This window comes from Manis javanica, chromosome 2 (assembly GCF_040802235.1).
Source record: "Manis javanica isolate MJ-LG chromosome 2, MJ_LKY, whole genome shotgun sequence".
Lineage (NCBI taxonomy): Eukaryota > Metazoa > Chordata > Mammalia > Pholidota > Manidae > Manis > Manis javanica.
The window spans coordinates 122,425,252-122,447,786 of NC_133157.1; the positions used below are offsets into that span (position 1 = coordinate 122,425,252).

At 45.7% G+C, this 22,535-nt stretch overlaps 1 protein-coding gene across 11 annotated transcripts in view; it reads left to right on the forward strand.

The window, feature by feature from the left end:
* CAMK1D (calcium/calmodulin dependent protein kinase ID) overlaps nucleotides 1-22,535 on the forward strand; it is a 433,891-nt gene that overhangs the window by 17,479 nt on the left and 393,877 nt on the right. For 2 of the 11 annotated variants that reach the window (XM_073229303.1, XM_073229302.1), the window contains exon 1: nucleotides 4,566-4,962. The exons of 6 other annotated variants lie outside the window; for them this stretch is intronic. Coding sequence is in view for 3 of the 5 variants with exons in the window: in XM_073229298.1 (XP_073085399.1) it covers nucleotides 4,871-4,962 (92 nt within the window). In the remaining 2 variants the exon portion in view is untranslated. Of the gene's footprint in view, nucleotides 1-4,565; nucleotides 4,963-22,535 lie in introns of those variants that run through there. 3 more of the 11 variants (XM_073229298.1, XM_073229304.1, XM_037001648.2) reach the window with 2 other exon arrangements.

Sequence of the window (22,535 nt, forward strand, 5' to 3'; positions counted from 1 at the left end):
TTAAATTGTTCAGTTCTGGAAAGTTTTATTGTATACCATCTTTAAATATTTCTTGCTCCATTATTTCAATCTCTTGAGAAGGGATACCATTTATGAATATACTGAACTTACTTTGTGTTTCATTCAATTTTCTAGCTAACCTTTGTTCGTTTGTTCACTTCCATTTTATCTCCCTACTGTTCTTGATTTGTCCTCTATATCCCTTAAAAGGATTTTGGTAATTTTCCTTGTGCCTTTGCAATGTAATCTATATATATGTGGTGGTTTATTTTGTTTCCTGCTGCTTTCCTGAACTCTAGAACTTATATTTTTATTCCTCCTGTTGAACTGTCTTTCCTGAGCAAATGCATCTTTGCTTAAAGTTCTTGTTTTATACAGTTACTTTTCTGTTGTAAATTATGATCTGTCAAAACACAAAATTTATCTATTATTAGCACAAATTTTTCATATGTTGAAACTTCAGTGCCATTTCTTTTTCCTATTTCTTCACTAAGTTTTTAACTGGAAAATTTTATAAATATTTTGTCCTGTGTATAAAATTGACTTTTCATCATTTATTTGAACCAGATGAGTTCTTTCGTGAATAGCTATATGCAAGAGTTTCTATATGTTTCTATATGCAAGAATAGCTATATGTTAAGAAGTGGGCCTTGGACATTTGCTAGGCTAGCTGGTATTTTCCTTGGATCATGCTCAGCTTCTTTAGGACCCAGGTTAATAACTGAAGGTTCTTTCAGTCTTTACTCCTACTCCTTCAAATAGCACTCTGGAACAACAATGCTGAGTCTTTCTTCATCACCTTGCCTCTCTGACAGGGTGCTTTTTGCAAAGGTGGCCATTCTGTATGATATTTTATTTGGCTATGCTTTTCCTAGATATTATTGTCATGTACACAGTCAATGACTTATATTGATCACCAGAATGTAGGAAATACTCTCTAGTAACTCTCTTTTAACTATTTCTAAGACTTAAATAACAATATAAGATGCCAGTTTCAGCATTTGTGAGAAGAGGCCTCTAACATCAAAGTGTTCTAAAACAATCCCTTTGAAGGAGAGGATGGAACCCAACCTTCAAGAAGGAAACATTTTTTTCCTGTAATATTACTTATTGAGATTTAAACAAAATTTTCATAGTGTATCTATATGAGATCAACTAATAAAATATTTTTGATCAATATTTTCAGATCAAAGAGCTCTTAAGTTTTCAAAGATTAATAATATTCTTGATAAGCTTTTCATCATATGAAAATATCACTAATTTATAAGTCCTGAAAATCATTCTGTACCATGCTCCCTTCTACAACCTGTGCTTTACAGGCTTGGGTAGGCAAACTGTTTTACAAACTTGGTTATCTGGAACTTGAGCCTGGTTTCCTGGATTTCTAGTTCCTTCCACCACTCCAGCTTGCCTCCCTGGCTTATCACTTTAGGTGTTAAAGGTAATTTAGAAAACTTCAAATGTAACCTATGCACTTGTTTTAGGTTGTGTTTATTTCCCTCACACCATCTGCCCAGTTTCAGACCTAGGCCACACAAACCTGATCTATTGGCAGGAGGGTTCACCAGAGAAGAGTTTGATGAGCATACTATTAGTAACTCTTTAATGATGAGTTGTTGAAAGTATTTCTTGTTTGATCTCTTTAATGAAAACTTTAATAAAGGCCTTAAGGAAATACAAAGGTTTGGGACCTAAACTTAAGTAATCCAGAGTATCTGGCAGAGCTTTTTGGAGTGGAATTGTTGGGGAACAGACAGCTTTTAACTGATAGGCAATAACTGATTGACTGTGTGGAGGTAGGGTGGAATGAAGTAAGAGCCTGGCAGCTCTTCCACACAGGGAAAGGGTTGGGGGTGGGCACGGGGTCCAGACTGCTTCCTGAGAGCAGTGGGCCTGCATCAGGAGAAAGAAAAAGTCAGAATGAAGTTTCCTTTTCAGGAAGTAGAATACATATTTTTTCCCCTTTAACTGTGAGATTGGAACAGTCCTGGGAAAATGGGACAGGTGTCACCAATCAAGACTTCTTATCTGTTCCTCTAGAAAATCACGGAAGGCTGGAAAAATGGTCAGTTACTAGAGAACAGTCCAAGTGACGGCCCTCAAGTAAAAAGAATTAGTCAGTGTACAGGGTAAGGCTTTGCCATTCCTCAGGAATAGTGGGCTTTGCTTTCTATTGCAGCTTCCAGGATCAAAATCAAGATCTTTTTTTATTTTACATGGTGTCTAATAAGGGAAAAGTAACTATACTAAATCCAGACTAAATTTGTCTTTGGCATTTCCACTTCCTTCTTTGGGCCATGGCGTCTATTCCTTTGGGTCTGACCTCTTAAACTCCCCATTAAACATTTGAGTGTTTTCTCTAGGACCTAGTCCAGCTGAGGATAACTTGATAGTGCTGAATGAACATCATTGCAATGTTTGGAAGAGAAAGAAAACTCCTTGTAGCATTTCTACCAGTACAACAAATACCAAATAGCTGTCTTAATTCTATCTCAGTTCTTTATCCATTCAACATCCATTCATCCACCAGTTACTCTGTGTATGTTACCATGCTAGGTGCTGGGATACAGTGATGCAAAAGGCAACATGTTCCTTGCCCTCATGGACCTCATAGGTTGGTAGGTAAAGCCACAACTAGAGAGCCAGGGGCAACTTTCTGCCTGCTTTCCCTTCTTTGCTGTTCATGGAAAACTGCTTCCCTTCGATAAGGAAGAGGAGAGAGTGTACATGAGGACGTTTTTAGTTACAGGGACAAAAGCTGAGCAAGAATTGTTTTTGTGAGCTCTGGAGGCTGATCCTTAGTAAAGGAGCAAGGATGAAATAGAGGGAGAGTTAAGAACTGGATAAGGAAGAGAAGGAGTGGGAGGAAGGAAAGCCGGAGAAAAGAGCAGCTTAGGCTGGGACATGGGAGCCTGTCAACTGGATCTTAGTTCTGCCTGGTACCTACCCTTCATATTACCTAAACTTTGACACAAATAAAAGGTATTACAACGCTTCAGACACATCTTCTAGAAGGGGGTGCTATTTGCCTTTCACTTAAGTGAAACTTAGATGGAAACTTGAGTTTCCGTAAGTAATCTATCTTGGATTGTCATTTAGCCTATGCATTTAGCCAAGTAACCCCCTATCTGCTTTCCTCAGCCAGGAGAGCCTTAAGCCAACAGCCCTGAAAGACGGAAACCAGCAGGCAGGGGTGGGGCGAAGCCCAAGCCCAGTTATCTCCTGATCTCTTTAGGATCAGGGAAAGGGTTGGGGGCGGGCACGGGGTCCAGACTGCTTCCTGAGAGCAGTGGGCTGGGCCTGCAACCAGCTTGTCAGAGGGACAAAGAAAAAGCCAGAATGAAGTTTCCTTTTCAGGAAGTAGAATATATATTTTTCCCCCTTTAACTGTGAGATTGGAACAGTCCTGGGAAAATGGGACAGGTGTCACCAATCAAGAGAGGACTGTTTATTCAACTCAGGGGCCCTAAGGGTGCGATAGTTTTGATACAAATAAAACTACAATTTTTCAGAACAAGATATAGATCCCTCTGATAGGTGGACATGGAGAGGGGTGGGCGAAGTGCACTCTGGAATGGGCGGCAGGGGCGACGCCGGGCTCGTTTCTCCAGCCCGTGGTAAAGGATGTTTCCAGGTATAAGCTGGACCCTGCGCACGCCAAGCCCGCCGCGGGTGAGGCTAAGTGGGGGCAGCTCTCCTTTCGAGAAGGATGTGGGGGGGCCGACGTCCACTTTCCAGCAAGTCCCTGGGTTTCCGCCGGGGAGAGAGGGAGACACCAGGTGGGGCGGAGCAGGAGCGAAGCTGGCCCGGGCTCTGCCCGAATCCACCGGCCGCCCGGCCGCCCAGTCACCCCGAGCTCAGCTCCCAAAGGGAACGCGAGGCAACGCCTGGCACGTCCTGCGCGTCTTCAGCCCCGAGGCCCCCCTCCCCCGCTAGTTTGACGCGAGCGCCGATTTTGGTGCAATGCGAATTAGCTCCAGTCGCCGAGTCGGGAGGAACCAACCGGCGCGGGGAGCGCAACGGTGGCCGGCGCCGCGTGGCCGAGTCAACGCCCACCTCCGCCTGCAGCCTCGCTGCCGCCTCCCGTCGCCATACCAACCAGCCCCCGGCCGTGCGGCGCGGTGCGGGGACGTGAGGGGCCTCTGTCCCGGGAGCGCGGGGAAGGCGCCCCCGCTCCTGCCAAGCGCAACGCAGAGGCGCCCCCTCCCGCCGCCTGGGAGGAAAGCCCTCACGCCCCCAGACTTGACTTTGCAGAATTAATAACTCAGCCAAGAGGCTACGTGCCTCCCGAGCGCCCGACGCTCCACACCTGCCCGCGTCCTCCGCACCTGCCCTCGCCCGGCTCCAGGGCGCGCGCGGCGGCGGGGAGCGGGGCCGGGCGGCCGAAAGCGGCGCCCCCGCGTCGGGGGCACGGCGCTCCCGAGAGCAGGACATCCCCGAAGGCAGCAGCACGGGAGGTGGAGAGGCGGCCGGGGCGCACGCGGAGGGCGGGGAGCCCGCGTGGGGGGGGGGAGGAGGAGGAGGAGGAGGAGGAGCGGGAGGGGAGGGAGCTGGGCGGGCGGAGAGGCGGCAGCTGGGGAGGCAAGAAAGTAGCAGAAAGTGAGGCTGGCAGCGGTGGCGGCAGGAAGTCTGTGCCCGAGACCAGCAGAAAGAAAAGCTAGGCAGCGAGCGACTGCAGTGGCGGCGAGAGTGAAAGAGGAAACTGCCGAAGAGGAAGCTCTGCCGCAGCCCAAAGTCTCCGCCGGCGCCGGGGCCGAGCATCGCCGCCTGCTCTCCGGGACTCGCCGCCGCCCGCGCCCCGTGCCCAGCGCGCCCCGTCGACCTCACGCGCCCCTGCCGCTCAGCTCGTTGCCCCCCGCCCTCGTCGGCCATGGCCCGGGAGAACGGCGAGAGCAGCTCCTCCTGGAAAAAGCAAGCTGAAGACATCAAGAAAATTTTCGAGTTCAAGGAGACCCTCGGAACGTAAGTGGGGGCCGGGGACAAGAGGGTGGAGGTGGCCGCGGCCGCGGGTGCCTAGGCGGCTCCTGCCGCCGCTGCCGCCGTCACCGCGGCCAGAATCCGGGGCTCGCTGCGACCTCATTGTCTGGTTCTCGGCTCTGTGGAGCCCCCCGTGCTCCCGGCGTGTGGTTCTGCGCCCCCGGACGCGGGTGGGCATCGCTCCCGGGCGGGGGAGCTCTGGGGGCACAGTCGCCGGCGGGAAGTGGAAGTCCACTTCCCCTGACACCGCCGCCCTCTCGACTTCTTTCTCCCCACGCGTGACTGGGGGCTGAGCATGGTGGATATTTCTGTTTACTGGCTGTGTGCGTTTACTCACCATGTGTATGGGCGCACCGTGTGGATGAGAGAAGTGGTCCCGAGAAAACCGGGTTCGGGCATCCTCATTTCTGCTTTTCCGTCATGTATTCTTAAGAATTGGTATCTGCGCGTAGGAGGTATAGGCAAGACTTTGGATGGCTACGCGATTATGGAGGGGAAGGATTTCGCAGTGTTCAGGGTCACATGTGGGCAGAGCCTTACCTGAGCATAAGTCTGTTTCGCTGAGGCTCAGCCGCACACGCGAGGGTGTAAGTCTCCAAGGGAGGAGGGTCTGTGAGTGTCTGTACAGGCGGTTTCTCTTCAGGGCTGTATTTAGTGTGATGCTGGCGGCTGCGTCTCAAGAAAGCAGAAATAATCAGAAGTCGATGGCATGAATGCTCCAGGCATGTGCTGCTCAGTTCAGCTGCGGTTCGCTTTCTGCCCATGAGTTGGTTTTTGTTTGTTTTGTTTTGGAGCGCTCAGAATAGGGAGGCTGATAGTGAAAGAGAACCAGGCACTGCTGGATGAGTCTGAAGTTTAAGTTATTTTCTCCCCTCATGTCTGTTGTTGATCCGTATCTGTCAGTAGGTATATTCACACACACGCACACACATATGTGCTATATGAACTAAACATTTTTCAGGGGTTCCTGGAGGTGTTGATTAGGCGGGGAAGAGGCAGAGGAGGTGTTTGGTAAGATAAATCAGTAGGCTTTCCCTTTCCTGCCTTCCTTTTCCCCCCTTAACTCATTTTTGTGGTTGGTTTGTTTTCCCACAGCTACATTTTCAAACCGTGATTGTCTTCTGCCCCGTGCTCAGGGTTCACTGCAGTTGTTCATTCATTTTCCCTCACCCCCACCTCCATATCTTCAATGGGTTCCGCTGAGTGAAGTTGTGCAGGTAGTATTCCCAGCCGGGCATGATGCCCAGAGAGGCAGACTTGCCAAGGGCAAGAACAGGGTCTTCCCGCTGTTGTGCTGAGCTTCCGAGAGGGCACCTATGGGTATAGACTTTCTGTCTTTGTTGGGATGAAAACAGAAAGGGCTTAGCCTTTTAATCAAGAAGGGTGTGGGGGTTGCCTCTCAGCATGTCTAGTTAAGGTTGAGTTTTGGTCCAAACTTTTGAAAATTGCCATTGAGGCTTATTTGGGTGTGAGTGTGGGGATGTGACGCTGAGATGCTCAAGTTATAGACAAACCAGAAGCATGCCCTGCTTGTCATTCTGAGATGGGTTGTGTGACTGCAGATGAGGTGACTGGGGAAAGAGGAGTCTCATCATGTGAGAATTTGTGCCTTGCAGAGAGCACATCCCCACCTGAGGCCCTTGCAGGGGTTCCTCTGCCTGCAACCTCCAGGCAGATGGATGCAGTCTCCCCTAACTGACTCCTGCTCCCCGTGAGAACTGGCAGCCGCACCTCTGCAGTGGCCAGGCTCCTGAAGCTCAGTGAGCTGTGGCTTGATTGAGTGGCTTCTGCTGTAGCAGGCGCTCCTTGGGGATGACTGCGGTGCTTTCCACCTCTGAAAAGGCTGGGGATTGCCTTCTGGTGCCAGAGAGGTGGTAGAGCTCTTGTAGAACAACCTCTTGGACTCTGGCTATGTTCCCATGAACTTGGCTGTGGGTTTCTGTTGGGGGTCCTCATGCTTTGCCTTCTGCCTTGGAAACAATTCTTTGAAAAGAAACCCCCCACTGAGGTCCCGAGGTGCTGGCAGGGGTTCTAGAAAAGTGAAAAAATGGTGGAAAGTGTTTTTTTACTCAATGACTTAGTAGTGGTAGTTATCATAGATGACTTTATACATGAATAAATAAATTCAGGTATTATTTTAAGTGCCTTCCATATTTTAATTCATTTTACTCTCATAATAACCTTATGAGGTAGGTAATTACTGTTATCCCCAATTGGTAGATAGGAAAACTGAGGCAACAGAGAGATGTGACCTGCCAAAGATGACTAATTACTAAGTGGTTGAGCAGATACTTGAATCAAGACAGAACAACTCATGATTATCCGTGGGAAGGAGGGGTTGGAGCCACTTTGTGGATTATGTAACAGCAAATGTTTAATAGTAATTCGATTTACCTTTAGTATTTGGAAAGCTAATTTGAATATTAATGTAAAGAAAACCTAATTGTGAGGTAACCTGTCATCTAAATATGTAACATCTCAATTGGATTATCAACACTGTTTTGTCTCCTTGTACTTTCTAGAAGTGGTCTGAAGTTCAGGGCGTCTGTTTCACCGTGGGCCAAGTCCAGCGACCTTGGTCTGAGTCTAAAGAGGGAGGTTACTTCCAGTCTGTTCAGCCTCTTGCCTTGTTTATAATGAAACCTAGCATAAGTCATGATTAACAATTAGGATTGTAATTCATTTCCAAGGTACTCTGCAGGTGCTGTCATTTTGTTATACCTTCACCATATGCCCTCAAGATCCTAGAAGGCAGACTGTCAACTTACAGTGTGAAAGTGCTTTTAAAATCAAGTATGGTGAAGTCCTAAGGAGTATTCACTTTGCCAGACTTGGTGATCTGATATCTGGCTGCCTGGTCCAGGTACCTTTCTGTGCAGAAAAGAACACTGTGGAAGCTAAAGGGTCAAGCCAGCTGGTTGTTGGGTCAGATATTTTGCTGGGGGACAGGGCCCAGTGTGAGTGAAGGCCGGCCCAAGAGGGAGGGAAATAAGGTGGAGGGAGACAAGACTGCACAGGGGAAGGACCTGGGTTTGTGGCTTGGGCCGGCTTCAGGAAGAACTCTGAGCCTGTGGATCCCAGTGAGCTTCCTTTGAAAGGGAATCCCAGCTCCCAACCCTGTCTCTGAGAAAGGTGGTAAGGCTTAATTACTATTTATTAATCAACGACATGTTTTCAGATCCTTGGCACACTATGAGAGCAAATAAATGTTGTGTAACAGCAAATAAGGAGTGGTAAACATTTCTGTCGGTGTATTTGCTGAAGACATTCAGGCCATCTCTCCTGTAGACACTTCAACTACTTCAGAAACAAGAAAAGGAAAATACGCCAGTTGGGGAAGTAAGTATACAGATGGAAAGAAGAAAGCTTTGGTATGGTGTCCAGGAAGTACCCGAGACTCATGTAAGTCACTAGCTGTGAAAGGCAACTGAACAGAGGTGGCCTTAATACTCGGCATGAAACAGCATGGTTCTTCCAATCTCCCTCATTTCCCCTGGTGTATAGGAATTGGCATGTCCTAGAAAACCTATCTTCATCTCTGCAGGGCATGGATACATGGTTTTCTTATGGACTGATCATTTGATGTGAAGTAGTTGCTGCTTGTAGGGGACTGGACTGGACATTGTGGAGGATTTGAGCCTAGGTTGCAGGTCTGATTCAGCTACTAATGGGTTATGTGGCCTGTGGACTGCTTGGCTATTTGTCTACCACATCTCCCTGTCTCAGCTTCCTCATCTCTAAAATCAGGAAGGAGGGGAAGACAAGATCTTACAACCCTTAGAGTTTATGGCTCACCTGGACAAGGAAGGTGCTGGTTGCTGTTCTTCAGGAGCTTCCTCTGTGAGGCTCATTGCTGTTTGGAGGGACATTTTTATGCCCATGCTCATAGCAAAGTGAAATAGCTTAGGACAGGGGTCTTAACTCCATTTAATGTCAGTAGCAACAGTGTGTTCTCTTTGCCTTAAATGAGTATCTGCTGGGCGCCGCTTTAGGAAGAGGATAAACAGAAATTTCTGTGGGACGAGCATTGTGTTTTCCCACTAGGATCAAACTGACACCCCTTACTCCAAAATTGCCCAATAAATTCACCTATTGAGGACACAGATGAGTGATTTATCTGGAAGATTAGGTGGAAAGCAGACTCAGCTGTTCTTTTTTGGAATGTATGCATGTATGGCAGGGCAGGGACACAAAGCTACTTGAGGGGGTTTGCATGTTTGGGTGATTTAATATTACAGCTGACCCCTAACCAATGTGGGGATTGGGGTGCTGACTCCCCACACCGTTGAAAATTGATGTATAACTTTGACTCTCTCAAAAGTTAGTGGTAGCCTACTGTTGACCAGAAGCCTTACTGATAGCATAAACAGCCAATTAACACACATTTTCTATGTTATATGTATTATATACTGTGTTCTTACAATAAAGTAATATAGAGAAAAGAAAATGTCTTTTCAAATGATCACAAATCAAAAAACTTTTCCAATATATTTATTGAAAAAAATCCACATGTAAGTAGGCCAGTGCAGTTAAAACCCATGTTGCTTAATGGTCAACTTATATTCTGGGATTCATCCTCAGAATTTTAGAGTCTGGGAGAAGCATATGAAAAAATATTACCCAGAGGAAAACAGGGGTTGGAGCTACCTATTTCTACGGAGGGCATCCCAGCTGCAGTATTTGTTAGTTTGCTTCTCTCAGACCCCTGTTTTGAGGCATGATATAAATTCGTAAGAGGCCTGAGGTGGGTGTGAGCTGGGGTTCAGGGAGGCCAGTGTGGCTGGAACTGAATGGTCAAGGGAGTAAGTAGGTGGGGAGCCAGGTGAGACAGGTGTGGGGCAAGGAAGATGGAGGCAAGATGGAGGTCAGAGCTCATGGGGGCCTTGCAGGCCATAGTGAAGACTTCACCTTTGCCTGAAGAGAAGTGGAGAACCCTGGCAGGTTGTGAACAGAGGAGTCCCTTGGTCTGACTCGGTGTGTCCAACATGGCTTTGTTGCTGTGTGCAGAGTGCAAGGTGAGTGCCAGGGCAGGAGCAGGAAGAAGACAGGCCAGTGCAGAGATGCAGGTGAGAGAGTGGGCATGGCTCCGGAGGGGCTGAGAGGGATTGGATTTGGGGTCATTTTGGAAGGGAGAGTTGATTAAGAATTGTTGTCAGATTGAATGTGGGTCTGAGGCGCTCTGAGGATTTTGGGTTGGAAGAATGGTGGGATTTGGTGGTTTGGGTCAGTTTTTCTTAGGATTTTCTGAGCACCTGCTCCGTTGGCACGGCAGGGCCATCCATGCTCTGGCAAGCTTTTGGAGACAGTTTAAATAACGGGTTGGCTCATGTCCTGTGGGCTTCTGGACTCTTTCGTGAGAGACTCTGCATTTGAAGGTGAATCTCCTTCCTTACAGGCTTGGAAAGGGCTTTTGAATTATTCCCTCCTCTGTCCTAGAGAGAAAGTCATAACAGGCTGGACATTTTAGCAGCTGGAAGACCTGCTTGTGAAAATGCTGAGTTTGTCTTTGGAATTACCGATAGGAAGAGCTAAATCGCTGTGAAGGGTGGGCCTGTAACTTCTAACTCTCCCACCTGATTGGGGAGTTTGAAGCTTCAGCTTTAAACTGTGAAACGTAATAAACATGAGCACTCCTGCTCCTCCTTCCTCTGATAGGATGTTTATATTTGGAGAGGCAAATCCACATGTTTCTCTTGGCTGAAAAAAAGATAAACTCTAGTGTCCTGATTAATTAGTAGAGTGGGACTTTGGGAAGTGCACTTTGGGGTAGACCTCAGTCCCATAGGGACTGATGAGGACTGTGTCTCTAGTGCAGATTTCTGGTTCAGACTTGGGCCAGTGGATGCACAGTAATTAGGTTTGGCAGGTGAGTAGTTGTGTCCTCTCAGGGGGAGGATTTGAGGGGTTAATTTCTTGAGTTTTTCTTTGTCTGGTTCTCTGTAAATCCCTTTAATCTTTCCTTTCCCCAAACAAATCTCCTTAAATCCCCATGAATCCCTCTCTTCCTCCTGTCCTCTCTGAGAGGAGGGTTTAGGCATGTCCAGAGGGGGATTGTCACATTGTCGGTCAACTTTTGACCCTCGGACCTCATGCCTCCCATCTGTACCAGGTTTCGCAGGAACCCGGGAGCCTGGGACACATTTATTTAATAGAAGAAGGAACTCTCATGGTGGCCAACAGGAGGCCTGCCACCCTACTCAGCTGACTCCGAGGTCTTTCTGACTCAAGACAGTCAAACCACTGTGTTTGTAGCTAATGCAAAGGATGTGGGGGCCTGGGGAAAGAGGCCATCACGATCCTCTTTCTCAGTTCCTGTTGGTCTCTCACTGCTTTGACTTCTTTGGTACAGGCGAGCACTTTCTCCTTGGGCTACTTTTCTGTTCAATCCCCCTTGATTTTTTTTTAAACAAACTTTCATTATGCAGTGTATGGATTTATTCAGGCTCCACTCAGATCAAGGGTCTTCTCCAAATGGACTCCACGGGCCAAGTTCATTCCATGTCTCCAGCGATCAGCTTTGTGTCTTGTGCTGTTTTTCTTGGTATTTCAGCAAGATTCAGAAACAGGGATTCTGTCTCTTGGTTAACACCAAAACACGAGGGGAAGCCTTTCAGAGAATATATTTGCTGAGACCACAGACCAAAATGGAAAGATGGTTCCAGCACAACCATTCATAATTGTTTGCCTCTGGAGAGGTGCCTTAATCTGAGTGAAGACGGAGTTGGAAGTTGCTGCTTCATGGGATTCTCATAAGGATGCAATGACTTATATGAGGTGCCTGGCACATAGTTAGGATTGAGTAAATAGTAACTGTCATCAGTTCGAGTTGCCTTGAGCAACTGTCGTTGAGGTTGACTACCTGTGGATATTCAGGGCCAGTACCATGGGGAAGAACAAGTCGGCATCTGTTGGAAGTTGATTTTTGGAAACTCTTGTCGCAAATACACAGAATGGTGCATATTTCACATCCCCTCAATGTTGACTTAAGAAACAATCAGTAAGTCATCCATTGGCTGTGGAAGAACTATTGCTGGTTGTACTGCCCAGCACAGTGGTGAGCAGCTAAGACAGTAGGCTCTGAGGCCATGTGAACATGAGCACACATCCTGGTCCTCTGCTTCCTAACTGTATGGCCTTGGGGAAATTATTTTGCCATTTTCAGCCTCATGTTCTCATCTGTAGGACAGGATACGACTAGTACCCTAATCTCAGGCTGTAGTAAGGATTAAACAAGGGCATGTGGAAATTCTTAATAGGATGCACAGCCTGTGAATGTCTTCTCAGGAAATGTGAGTTCTCTCCCACTAGAACCTGTGGGACTAGACCTCAGCTCCTCAGAGGCCACCTGTGCAAATTTGGCGGGTCCATTGCTCCAGAACACAGGCTCCTCGCAGGAGGCGGTCAGTTCACATAGTGCTGGCATGAACCGAGAGACTCAGCCTGAAACATCCCTGGCCAGCTCCTGGTGCTGGAGTGACCTGGTGGTTCTGTGTCACAGGTTCCTCCCTTCCCCTGGTGGTTTCAGCAGCCTTGTCTCCCTGAGCCTCTCCCTATACCCTGAGCTGGTGGTAGTTGTCTTTTTAACGTGTCCCTATCTGTATCAGCTTGTGCGAGAGTCCCTTATGACTGGAGGCTCTGCCTTCTCACACAATGCACAGGTCTTGTGCTGCTCTGGCCCTACTTCAGCTTAGACATGCTTCTCCTTTCTGAGAATTGCTTCAGTGTTTCCCCTTTATTTCCTGTTGAAAGTAGAGTTTTGATTTGAGGACTGTGTAACTTATCTGCAATATTATAAAATATCAAGCAGTGTGATAGTTGAAAATCTGTAGGTACTAAGTTGATGTGAATGTTGGGGCAGTTTAAAATGGCAGCAGGTGTATGTATACCACATAGACATGTTTGACAATTTATGTAAAAATATCCTTATAGGGATTGTTGGATAGGGTGTGGGAGAAGACCTCAAAAGCTTAATTTCCTGGGTCACAGGCTGTAGGAACAACTGTTGGGATGCTGATGCCCGAGTTGGGCCCTATCCCTTGTCTTAATTTCTCCATGTTGGCCCTTTTGATGGCCAAACAAGGTCTGGGGTCACAACTTACCGGGACCTTTATAGCAGGGTGGGCAGTGGAAGAGAAGGCTCCCAAACTGCAAGTAGTCGATGTTTCTACCTTGAGAGGACCTCTCTTGGTCTTTAGTGACCGTGACACTCATCACTGAAATAGCTTTTATACCAAATTGTATTTGCTGCCATAAAGGGAATCCTATGCCTGAATGCCATTAATGGTATTCAGTAAAACCTAGAGTCTGATTTTCAGGTGACCCTCTTTTCTGCCCCCTCACCCGGCTCTGTTCTCCTCTACAAAGATCCACAGCATTGTGTAGAAAAACGCAAAACCAAAACACTCAAAAACCTTTGTAGCTGTAGACAACTCATGGGTGGAAAGACGAGAGAACCTGGGAGGGGCAGAAGGGATGGTTTGGTGGCGGGATGCCGGCAGTGGACGTCCCAAGCAGGGTCAGGCTCCCTGTCCCCAGGGATCTTCCCAGACAGGGGTGATACTTCTTTAATCTTGATAAAAATGGTGCTTGAGATTTGCCTTAAAACACCAGGAGATAGGAAAACCTTGAAATAGGTTGAGGACCAGCATTTTTCATGTAAGTGATTTTAAAGAAAGTACTTTGTGTCCAATGGCTTCACTGCAAAGAATTAGCATCTGAATGACAGACAGGGGAAAATAGGTAATTGTGGTCTTGGAACTTTGGGGGACCTGAGGTGGCTCAAATGGGCATTTGAGGGCTGACATGAGGAGAAGGACTCCAGGCCGACTGACCTCAACGGTGACCACCCTGCGCCCAGGACAGAAGACATTGCGTGCCTCTGCTGTGCCTCACTGCCCCCCAGGACGGTTAGCTCTCTAATTCAGCCATGTCGGGACTCCGTGGTTTCTCTAGGCCTGAGCAGGTGCTAAGTGCGATTTAAATTTTTGCCTCTTTGAGAGAATATGCCTGAATAAAAACAACAAGCTGAAATGAACTTTTGGAGTAGACCATGTTTAAAAGTCAAGGACAGTCTGTATCTGGTGTTATGTAAAAGAGGGCCTGGGTCCTTCTGCCTGTGTGAACATGGTCTGTACAAATGGAGTTGGTGGTCCTAGTACTGATAAAACTGAAACAAAACTATGTTTGGCTTCTTCTACAACTGGGATATAATAACAAGACTTCATATTTGTGTTTTTTAAATTGTGGTAAAAAGTCCCTAACGTAACAGTTACTATCTTAAATTAACCAGTTCAGTGGTATTAAGTACATTCTGATTGGTATGTACCATCACCACCATCCAACTCTAGAGCCTTGTCATCTTCCCAAGCTGAAAGTCTGTCCTCATGAAACACTAGTTCCCCATTCCCCTGGCCTCAAGGCCCTGGCAGCCACCATTCTATTTTCTATGCCTGTGAATGTGCTGTGGAATCATAAAAGATTGTCTTTTTGGGACTGGCTTCCTTAAGATAATGTCTTTGAGGTTTTTCCACACAGTAGCATGTGTCAGAATATCCTTTTCTTTTTTCTCCTTCCTCTTGAAGGAAGAATTATATTCCACTGTATGACTAGACCATGTTGTGTTTAGCCATTCATCTGTCGATGGACACTTGGAGGTACTTGCACCTTGTGGCTGTTGTGACTAATGCCATATGAACATGGGTGCACACATATCTCTTTGATTCTCTGCTTTCAGTTTTTATGGGTATATAGCCAGAAGTAGAATTGCTGGACCATACAGTAATTTTATGCTTAATTTTTTGTGACATCACTGTACTGTGTATTTTTAAAGTGTGGTGTTTCGCAGTTTGCGAAATGTTTTTACCTACATGATTCTTCTGAGTCTTAGAATAACCCTGTGGGCAGCAATTATTGCCCTCATTTTACAGATAAAAAAAGGAGGTTCAGAGAGGTTCAGTGACTCAGGCAAAAAGATTTCCCAGTGGCAGGTGGAGATTGAAGTCTTCTGACTCCTAAGTCAGTGCTCTATCTCCTTAGTCATACTGCGTACAAGCCAGTTAGTGGGAATAGCAAATACCCACTGACTAAAAAAAACACTTCCCCCTTCTGTGGCTGTATTAAGTTAAGTAAGGAGACACCTGAAATCCGTTGTGTGCTGGTAAACCAGCTCTGATTTGTGACAATTGCTCATTTTGTGGTGTAAATATTCTCACCTGGAACAATTTCAAACTCTCCATGGCTTGACAACCTACAAAATTCTTGAATCAGGCTCTTGGGAGCCAGTAAGAGATGACTCTGGCATACCTCTGAAGGAAGGAGAAGCCAGGAGATCTGAGTTTAGCCCTAGCTCTGTTATTTAGGAACTGTGGAATCATGGTATTATCCTCTCTGCATCATGAATACCTTATTTGATAAGGGTGAAAATTATACCTGAGTTTACACCTGCTTACATTGCAGACCTGTTTTAAGTCCTGAACAAGATAAAAGTATACACAGTGAGGTCTTATACAAATAGAAGATATTATTATGTCATGAAGATTATACCTTTAAAAATATTCCTTTCTCATAATGTTATATCATGCACACTTGTGGGGATGTTGTGTTTCCTATGGCTGGGATCCTCATTGAACTTAAACCACTTGATGATGTAACTGGCCCGTTGTTAGGCTACTGCTTCCACACCCAGAGGCAATAAGCTATTACTGCCCTATATAGAGAGCACGGCCCAGTGCTCTGGGCGGAGGCAGAGATGCTAGTGCTCAACCTACTGGCGGGAGAACAAGCCGCTAATAAACCCTTTCACCCCAAGAACGTTCTACTGTCATTTTTTTTGGCGAGGGCTCTTCCTGTTGTCGTTTTATCCCTAATGGTGATGACAATGATCATTGGGAGGCACTGTCCCACCATCATCTCTACTGTCCTTTGTAGAGTTTTTCTGTTTCAGCTACGGTATCTACATCTCTGTGCTTTTGGGATTCACTCTGTAGGTGTAAAACAAGCTCTGAGGATGTGTTTGGCTCCAGAGAGGATTTGGAGCCATGAGCAGTGGGCGCCTTTGCTCCCTAGATGTGCATTCTTCCTGCTGAGCCCTGCTTCCAGGCTGTGTCCCTGAGTCAGTGAGAGAGCCGCATTCAGAGACTGGGTGCCATGTGGGCTCCTGCGCCCCCTACAGGGTCTTGCTGGCAAAGACCCCAGTTAGGAGCTCCCTGTGCTGTGGCCTGTGTGGGGGCTCTCCTGCATGGTGGCAGAGCCGGCCGCACACATGGGCAGTGCCTGGCTCAGATGCGACACCCACGTGTCTTATGAAAGTTTGTTCAGTATTGAATGGGTAAGGAGTAAAAGGAGTGCTGGCTTTGATCAGATTAAGGAAGTTCAAGTCCTGTTGTGCCACTTATGAGCTGTGAGACCTTGAGCAATTTTCATCATCTTTTTGAGTTTCTGTTTGTGAGGGGGTGCTCTCCCCCCTATCTGTGGAAGGACCTGCCTTGGCTGGCTAGGCTCCCAGGTGGTGTCCTAATGTTTACATGGACAGTTCAGCCTCTGAGTCTTCAGATCCAGTGGCTTGTGGTCGCTCTCCTTCTACCCTTGGTGTTCCTGGCAGCTGTCCTCTCTTGTAGGAATTCTTGAATGCATATAACCTAGGTGTAACCTCATCCAGGGACTGCAGAAGTGGTCTGGGTAGATGCAGGGATCTCCAAAAAGCTTGCTTAACCCCAAAGGTCCTAAGAACTGGGTGTCCTTCACAAGCTCTCCCGAAGTTGGAGTTTGGGGTCTGCTGTGTGGGCTCTCAGCCTGGCCAGTGGGGTATTATCTAGGTAGACCAATAACCCTGCAGAAGACTCCTGGGTTCATTGAACACCAAGTAAACTGGGCCCCTCTTTCAAGCCGTCTCTCCATAGGAATGAGGGAAACTTGAACTCATTCTGGTGCTAGAAATTGGAATTGGTATGTCTGGGCAAAGCCATCTGGAAAGGGAATTTCATTTATTGCCTTTGGGCAGGCTGCAGTTAAGACTTTTGAGATTTGTGAGACTGATTTTACAGTTTTTTGTTTTTTACAAAACTCATTGGATATTATAGATGGAGAGTCTAGTGCCAAGCACTAAGGAACTGTTGGTAAAATACGGGTTTGTCCCTGTGGAACCTTTTGGGGAGACAAATAAACTTGTAATTACAGTTCAGTGTGATAGTGTTGCAGTGGGAGGGTGGTGTACACAATATGGAAGCTGAGAAGTACCTTGCCAGAACTGGGGCTCAGGGACATGAGCTGGGCTGTTGCCTAAGAAGTTACAGAAGCTGGAAGTGAAAAAGGTCTAGCATTGCTCAGTAAGTATTAAATGAGCCCCTTCTATATGCTAAACAGAATGCTGGCTTCTGTAACACACAAAGTAACATACAGTTACACTGATGATGATGGTGATGATAATGCAAACATTTATCGAGCACTTACCAGGTGCTAGACACTGTGGCAAGTACAGTGTTTTATGTGAATTTTCACATTAAATCCACACAGCATCCAATAAAACAGATACTGTTACCACCATTTTAGTGATGAGGAAACTGAGGCCCAGAGAAGTTAAGTGATTTGGCCTAGGTCACACAGAAGTAACTGTATGGAAGAATTGGGATTTGAACCTACATTACCTGCCTAGAGCGAAAGCCAGTGCTCTTTTTAAAAAAATTAATTAATTAATTTTATTTTGGTATCATTAATCTACAATTACATGAGGAACATTATGTTTACTAGACTCCCCCCATCACCAAATCCCCCCCACATACCCCATTACAGTCATTGTCCATCAGTGTAGTAAGATGCTACAGAATCACTACTTGTCTTCTCTTTGTGTCCCCCCACCCACCCCTACATTATGTCTGCTAATAGTAATGCCCCCATTTTTTTCCCCCCTTATCCCTCCTTTCCAATCCATCCTCCCCAGGACTGTTCCTTTTGGTAACTGTTAGTTCATTCCTGGGTTCTGTAAGTCTGTTGCTGTTTTGTTCCTTCAGTTTTTGCTTTGTTCTTATACTCCACAGATGAGTGAAATCATTTGGTACTTGTCTTTCTCCACCTGGCTTATTTCACTGAGCATAATACCCTCTCGCTCCATCCATGTTGTTGCAAATGGTAGGATTTGTTTTCTTCTTATGGCTGAATAATATTCCATTGTGTATATGTACCACATCTTTATCCATTCATCTACTAATAAACACTTAGGTTGTTTGCATTTATTGGCTATTGTGAATAGTGCTGTGATAAACATAGGGGTGCATCTGTCTTTTTCAAACTGGGCTGCTGCATTCTTAGGGTAAATTTCTAGAAGTGGAATTCCTGGGTCAAATGGCATTTCTATTTTTAGTTTTTTGAGGAACCTCCATACTGCTTTCCACAGTGGCTGAACTAATTTACATTCCCACCAGCAGTGTAGGAGGTTTCCCCTTTCTCCACATCCTCGCCAACATTTATTGTTGTTTGTCTTTTGGATGTTGGCCATCCTAACTGGTGTGAGGTGATATGTCATTGTGGTTTTAATCTGCATTTCTCTGATGACTAGCGATGTGGAGCATCTTTTCATGTGTCTGTTGGCCATCTGAATTTCTTCTTTGGAGAAGTGTCTGTTCAGATCCTGTGCCCATTTTTTTTTTTTTTTTAAGGAGAGCAAGGTACAGGCTTTTATTTAGAAACAAAGTGAGAGAATAGAGCTCCTGGCTCACACCAGGAGGGGACAAGAGAACCTGTAGTGGTGCGTTGTCCAGGGGGTTTTATAGGCAGTTGAGGATTTTTCGAGAACATGAAAAAAACTTAGGGGTGTGGACTTGCATCACCTGCCCTGTCCTCAAGGTGAGCTGGGTCATAGTCTGATTGTTAGAGAGAACAATGTACAGGCTTTTATTTATAAATAAAGTGAGAACAGAGCTCCTGGCTCACGTCATAAGGGGACAAGAGAGCCTCTGTGCCCATTTTTTAATTGGATGTATTTGCTTTTTGCTTGTTGAGGTGCATGAGCTCTTTATATATTTTGGATGTCAACCCCTTATCGGATGTCATTTATGAATATATTCTCCCATACTGTAGGATGCCTTTTTGTTCTATTGGTGGTGTCCTTTACTGTACAGAAGCTTTTCAGCATGATATAGTCCCACTTGTTCATATTTGCTTTTGTTTCCCTTGCCCGGGGAGATATGTTCATGAAGAAGTTGTTCATGTTTATGTCCAAGAGATTTTTGCCTATGTTTTTTTCTAAGAGTTTTATGGTTTCATGGCTTACATTCAGGTCTTTGATCCATTTCGAATTTACTTTTGTGTATGGGGTTAGACAGTGATCCAGTTTCATTCTCTTATATGTAGCTGTCCAGTTTTGCCAACACCAGCTGTTGAAGAGGCTATCATTTCCCCATTGTATGTCCATGGCTCCTTTATCATATATTAATTGACTGTGTATGTTTGGGTTAATATCTGGACTCTCTGTTCTGTTCCACTGGTCTGTGGGTCTGTTCTTGTGCCAGTACCAAATTGTCTTGATTACTGTGCCAAAGCCAGTGCTCTTAACCATCACCTTGAAGGGTCTTCCCTGCACAGATTGGTAAATTTGGCCCCCTTAGTTCGTAGAGACAATTGGACATGTGCCTGTATGCCCACAATGCAAAGCAGCACATGATGATATAAACATGGTGCAAAGTGTTTTAGGGATTTGAAGGGAAGGGAAGTAATTTTTAACAAGTAATAGATGGGGGTCAATCCTAAGAACTGGGAGCTGAATTGTTTTTTCTAGTGGAGCTCATCCATTTAACACATGGTGGTTAGGCTTTTATGTATGGCTGATGCTGTACCAGCTGGGGCTTCAGTGGCAAATGAGAGATGCAGGTCCTACTGTGTCGTACAGATGAGGTTGACTTATTCCAGCCTCTGTGCCCTGCTCATGTAGCATCTCCTGCTTCTCATCAGTTCTCCTGGTCTCTGCTTAGGTCTGACCCCTTCTGTCAGGTTTCCCACCCATGCAGCCCACTTTAGCTTCTCTTTTTCTTTCAGTCTTAAAATCATGCTGTAGAGGGTCAGTTGTTCAAGGTTTTTCTTCTTTGGGTGTTTTCTGATGCAACTGAAAGTTTCTTGAGAGCAAGAGCTCCTCTCCCATGTGGTCCCCTGTGTCTCCCGCAATGCCTTGCACACTGAGGGGTGGAGAGTTCGTTTGGTTTGGTTTTAAAAACCAGAGTCATGAAATTGTCTCCAAAGTCACTTAGAAAGCTTGCTTTTCTAAATGCTTTCATTACTGATAAACTCGTCAGGGAGTTCCACATATTTTCCTCTGGATTTTGTCTTTAAATTGTCACCACTTCTCCACATGTGGATCTCTCACTTGGTGAGATTTTGAATCTGGTGAATTTTGAATCTGGGGGACACTTTGTTACTTCCTCCCATAGGCTGTTGGCAGTCCCACCACTGGGACTGTGCTCAAAGAAAGAAAATTAATTGTCAGGCTCCGTTAAAGAGCCTTCCCCAGTACAATGTCCCAAATCTAAATGTACAGGACATTTGGATGACCACACCCTTCTAGTAGGGCAGCCATAGTTGGCTGTGTCCTGCAGTATCCTGTTAAATACTATTTTCTGTTATTTTCCTTCTTGGGCTTTCCCCCCAAACTTGGCAGGTTGCGGTCCTGAGATTACTCAGAGAAGCAATGTGGAGTTGGCTTTTTTCATCTTTTCCTTTGTAAATAGGCCTTTAATGGTTTAAGGACTGTTCATACCCATGTGTCTAAAACCTAAGGATGATCCCTAGGCTGTAGTTAAAAGGGCATTATTTTTCTTCAGAAGATGTGACGTTCCTAGAACTGAAGATGGAATGAGAAACTTCTGTGCATGTATGGTAGCATTTCTTGATGTCTTTCCTCTCAGACTTTAAGCACTCTTTGTATCCATGTTCCAGATTCATCGACTTTGAGGAAACAGTCTTGTCTTTTCTTATTTTCTCTCAGTACCTGGGCCAACCCTGAGTGAAAAAATGTGCAGTTTCTATTTTGCCAACACCTATTTCTTGACTGTACTAGATTTTCCTGAGGAGGTTGCCAGGGCTGATGTTAGTGGGAAGGCGTGAAAGTGCTCTGAAAAAGAGCGAGGCTCTGAATTTGAATATCTTTGAGGCATGGGATCTTCACTAGGTGCTCGACTTAATGGGTCCCTTCTCTGGTGGGTAACTGTGCATTCAGTGCTGTTTGACAGCTGAGGAGGCTGGCCCCAGTCACAGCAGTTTAAACCTAGACCTGTCCAAAGAAGAAAAAAAAAAAGAAGCTTCTGGAAGGCTGTGTCCAGCTCCCAGCTGTGCTGCCTGAGGTGGAGCCAGGGTGTGTCCTGGGGATCTGCACCCTGGGCTTGGTCCCAAGGGTGCCGGTGGGGGTGCTGGCGGACCTATGTGTGAGGGCATTGTCGTCTGGAATGGTACCCCCACCGTCTCAGCCCTGTGAGAGGCCTGCCCTGGAGCCGGAGCCCGGGAGTTGTGTTGGGCTCAGTCTGCGGGTGAGGCATCTGGGACTTGGAATCTGTGACCGGCTCACGCTCATCAGAACCCTCTGTGCTCAGAGAGGAATGGGCCTTATAGCGGTTTCACAGGTCAAGGATACATTTTGTCATGGGCTTGCAATTCTGTACTGGTAAAATGAAGAAAGTAATTTTTAAAACGTGAGTGAACCCTGCAATTTCAAATCAGACTATTTGCAAAAGAAAAAAATTAGAGTTCTCACCCCAGGGTTTTGGCAAACAAAATGTAGTGTTCTCTGGAACTTAAAAAAACCCCACATCATTTACAGCTTAGGTATCTCCATTTGTAAAGGTCATGGAAAATTCAGGCAGATATCCAGAAATTCAGATGGGTTTATTTTCTCAAATGGCTAAAACGTGTGTAGGGGTATGATGTCTATCCTCGTCCGTCCTTCTGAGCTGGTGGTGAGCTGATTCCTTAGTGGCAGTTGACCCACTAAGGGACAGATATTCTTGATTCCTAGCTCATCTCATTTTTCTCAGTAAAGGTTTTTTTTTTTATTATTATCACAGTAAAATAATTATTTCCCTTTTCTTGTTACAGTGTGTTGTAAGGGCTTTTCAAAAGTCTGTTAAATCAGATTTACTCTTTCTTAGGGCTTGGTCCTTTAAAAAAATCACTATTAACTGTGAAATAAAGTCTTCATCATATATTATGTATGTCCAATTGTTTCTTTATACCAGGAGATAACAGAGAGAAATATTAAAAATTTTGAACACCTGTTCTATTAAGAAAGATATAGGAGCATGATATGTACTGTTATTCATTGTTTCTCTTCAGGATATATTTATTTTTAATTTTTTTATTTTTTATTAAGGTATCCTTGATATACACTCTTATGAAGGTTCCACAAGAAAAACAATGTGGTTACTACATTCACCCTTATTATCAAGTCCCCCCCAATACCCTATTGCAGTCACTGTTCTTCAGAATATGTTTTGAAATCTGTTTCTCTAATGATTTATATGCAAGATGACCTTTTCCTGCTGTCAGTGGCAACTTCTTAGCATAAGTAGCAGTTACAAATGTAT